This window comes from Fulmarus glacialis, unplaced genomic scaffold, assembly GCF_000690835.1.
Source record: "Fulmarus glacialis isolate BGI_N327 unplaced genomic scaffold, ASM69083v1 scaffold25730, whole genome shotgun sequence".
In the NCBI taxonomy this organism is placed as follows: Eukaryota; Metazoa; Chordata; class Aves; order Procellariiformes; family Procellariidae; genus Fulmarus; species Fulmarus glacialis.
In genome coordinates, this window is record NW_009186198.1 from 6,966 (window position 1) to 10,492 (window position 3,527).

General features: G+C 44.4%; 1 protein-coding gene across 1 annotated transcript in view; it reads left to right on the top strand.

The window, feature by feature from the left end:
• Positions 1–1,657: 1,657 nt before the first annotated feature.
• Positions 1,658–3,527, top strand: part of TTLL5 (tubulin tyrosine ligase-like family, member 5) — a gene marked incomplete at both ends in the record, with an annotated part of 37,304 nt that continues 35,434 nt past the window's right edge. Inside the window, 2 exons of the mRNA XM_009587125.1 lie at positions 1,658–1,759; positions 1,887–1,978. Of these exons, the coding sequence (XP_009585420.1) occupies positions 1,658–1,759; positions 1,887–1,978 (194 nt within the window). The remainder of the gene's footprint in view (positions 1,760–1,886; positions 1,979–3,527) is intronic.

The window sequence follows — 3,527 nt, forward strand, 5'->3', positions numbered from 1 at the left end:
GCACTCTTCCTGTCTGCTGTTCCCATTCTCATGTGGACCCTTTCCTTCCCTGGCACAGGTATATGATCAGTTCCCCTCTGGCTGCACAGAGCAAACTGGAATGGGGTAGCATGGGCAACTGTACTAGCGATTGGTTGCAGAAAGCTCCTTCCCCTCCCCCAGAAGCTTATATTGTTTCAGCATTCATTCAACCTCTTCTTAAAGAGGTGTGCTATTGATAAGATTACTGTTTAAATTGCTTCAGTGCAATTTTGTGCTGTATTCCTGTGCTCATTCAGGGGCTTGTGGTGTCCATTGCATTGTGTCACCACAAGCATTTCTGTACCCATGCAGTGAACTGATCTGATTTGATAAATAGCTTAGCAAAAAAGGCAGTTTTTAGATGGTTTGCTGTGCAGGACAGACACCCTTGTGCTGGTAATTGTGCAGCTAACATGAAGGTGGATAGCTGAGGAAAGAGAGTATGGATAGCTTAAGTCTGTGTGGCCCCTGGAGAGGGGGAAAAGAAAAAGCTTACCAACTTACAACTTTGTAGCTGGATCAGGGAGCTGATCTACCTTTGTCCTTTCACACCCTTCTCCCTCTCACATCCTGTTCCCTCTGCCACCCCCTCAACACAAAACCAAAAAAAAATCATCCCTCAAACACCTTACAAAACAAAATCCTGGGCTATTTTTCAGTCGGATCAGTTATTTGATTCATTTCAACACAAATATCTGTCATGGTAGTGTATGGCTAAGGGAGTGGTAATGAGTACTTGGTTACAATACAGGTAATGCCTTTTAATCAGGAGGTTACCACTGTTTCCATAAACAGGCTGATTTAACTGTGGTACTGTTGGTTGTAACAGGGTTCATATGAAGACTAGATAAACTTGTAGTAGTGTCTTCCTCCTGATTGTGATCTTCCCTACAGTCCCTTTCCTTGTACACAGCTAAGTGACATCTGTGGGATATGGAAGGGCTGCGTAGTCCCTGAGAATGACAGCACCCTGGAGCAGATGCTGCCTTGTTGGACAAATTGATCTGGCCTGCAGGTTGTACCTGGTTTCCTGGATGCCTCTTGAGAAAGAGGATTGGCTGTTGTAGGCTGTGTAGATGGTGGTGGTAGAAATCGGTTCCCACCCTCAGCCTTTCCTAAGGCATCCTTGGAGTACAAGAAACGAGCTGTGCTTGTGTGAGACTTCAGGAAATATTGACTGTGGTATGCATATGTAGTATGATTGCTCTGAATGTGTGCATTTCCCAGGACCAGTGTATCTTACGTATTCATGGTAGGTCCTATTGTGAAATTGAAGGGACTGTGACACTGACTGACTAAAGCAAAGTGGCCTGTTTGGCCAGAATGCTTGAGGACCACAAATCTAAGCAGTTGAGGAAAAAAATGTGCCTAGCATGATGGGTGCACTGTTAGGCTGTGAAAAATCCCAGGAGAACAAATGGAGCTCCCTGCTCTAAGACACTGAAAAAGAGACTAAATGCATCTGGATGTGGCCCTTGAGAATAAACTGCATTTTTTTGTGAGGAGAGGTTGCGTTTGAAGTCTCATTACATGCATTGTCTCCCTAGCTGTTGTTGAGTGGCCTGTGTAGTAGGTCATATTTAGCAAGCATGTCACTTGTTCAAGAAATACTGTGAATCTTTATCCCTCTTTACAGGTTTGCAACAGTGAGGTATGACCAGGCATCCAAGAACATTAAAAACCAGTTCATGCATCTGACCAACTACAGTGTCAACAAGAAGAGTGGAGATTATGTCAGGTACTTGGCTGGAAAATAGAACTTGATCTCCAGAGGTTGGGTCGATTTACCTAAGTTGGTCTAAGGCTGGTGCAAGTCCATAGAGGTAGGCCAGTGGTGTCAACTTGCTTCTTTCATTTATTTTTAGCTGTGATGATCCTGAAGTAGAGGATTATGGAAACAAGTGGAGCATGAGTGCAATGCTGAGGTACTTAAAACAAGAGGGGAGAGACACTGCAGGTCAGTACAGATCTTGTTCTTTTATCCCTTGTCGGATCTTAATCATCTCGCTAATGTGAATCCTAAGAAAGTCAGGGAAGAGCCCCAGTGAGTCCCATTTAGCACCAGAGCAGGGTGGAGGGAAGCATTGTTCCTTACAGCTTACTCACTAGAGCTGTGCATTTATTCTCTATCCCCAGAGATGGGTCCTATCCCCAGAGATGAGGCCTACCCCTTCCCTTTTGCAAATAGTATTCTGAGACTTTCTCAGGGTGTGTTTCTTAATATTTTACCTACATTTCCCGTTTCTTAAGGTCATTTCATTCCTTCTAAAAGCTTCCCTCCCTCTACTGCTCCCATGGCCTGCTCAGTCTGATGAGTGACCAACCTCTGGAGAACTGTGCCAGTTTGATTGACTCTTGGATGTGGTGTCATCTTTCCATGGCTCAGGTTTTTGCTGGGTGTTTTCATTTCAGTTTGTGTTTCATATAAAATGGTTCCCTCTTCCACACCTTCACGAGGTCTGCTGGGAGTAAATGCATCTGCAGAGCAGAATCCAGGTATATCCTTTAAGGGATAAATTACCTGTGATACTGAGGCATCAGTAACACTACGGATAGCAGCTATGCCCATGTTGCAAATGTTGCCAGGGAACACTTAGATGTTGAAGGAAGAGGTTTGAATCTGGCTTTCAGATGGAAGTCCAATGGCTGTCCAATCACTTGCACCATATGTTTTCAGTAAGCTGTGTACACAGTTATTTATATTGATACATTTCCACACCCCAACCTAAAGTATAAAACATGCGCTCTTAATTATTAAGTAAACTGCTGAGCAATGCAAGCATGTTTCTCTAACTATCCATTACAAGGCTTCTTGCACCTTTCTCTGATGCATCTGGTTCTGGCCATAGGGAGGCAGCATGCTGGCTGGAAAGTGGTGGCCTTGCCCGGGCTGGCAAGATTTTTGCGCTCTGGGATGTTTATGTGCACTTCGACGTTCCCATGCTGTGTTGCTTCCACTTAGTTGTCTTCCGGCACAGAAGTTCACATCTGAATTTTCTTGCACGCTCCTCTGTAATTATTCAGGTCCTTGCATGTCATCATCTGAACATGTGAAATAGTAACTGTAGGCCTAAATCGAACTCACTAGTCTACTAGATGAGATGTTTGTACTAGATGTTCTTTGGGACAGGGATTACCAAATGTCTGTGTGGGTTTGCTGGAGGTCTTGTGTGTTTGCTTGTGTTCCCTTTGAGGGATGGGGAAGGCTGTCCTATCATGCCTATTAACTTTTCAGACTAGGACTCAAGTGTTTGTTCATTCCCTCCTCTTCTCACTCCTCTATTGCTTGTCCTTGAAAACAGAAACTAAGCGTGGTGTTCTTTTTATTGCATGACCCATCCCAAGCCCAGTGTAGAATCCAGGTCTACATCTAACCATGTGTCTTTTCTTGCCTTTTGCTCCCTCTGTCAGCTCAGATTCCTGTTCCTGAGCTCTGTTTACAGGCTCATACAGGAGCTGGAGAGAACTTCCGTACTGAAACTGCAGATTATCTATAGGTCAGCAGG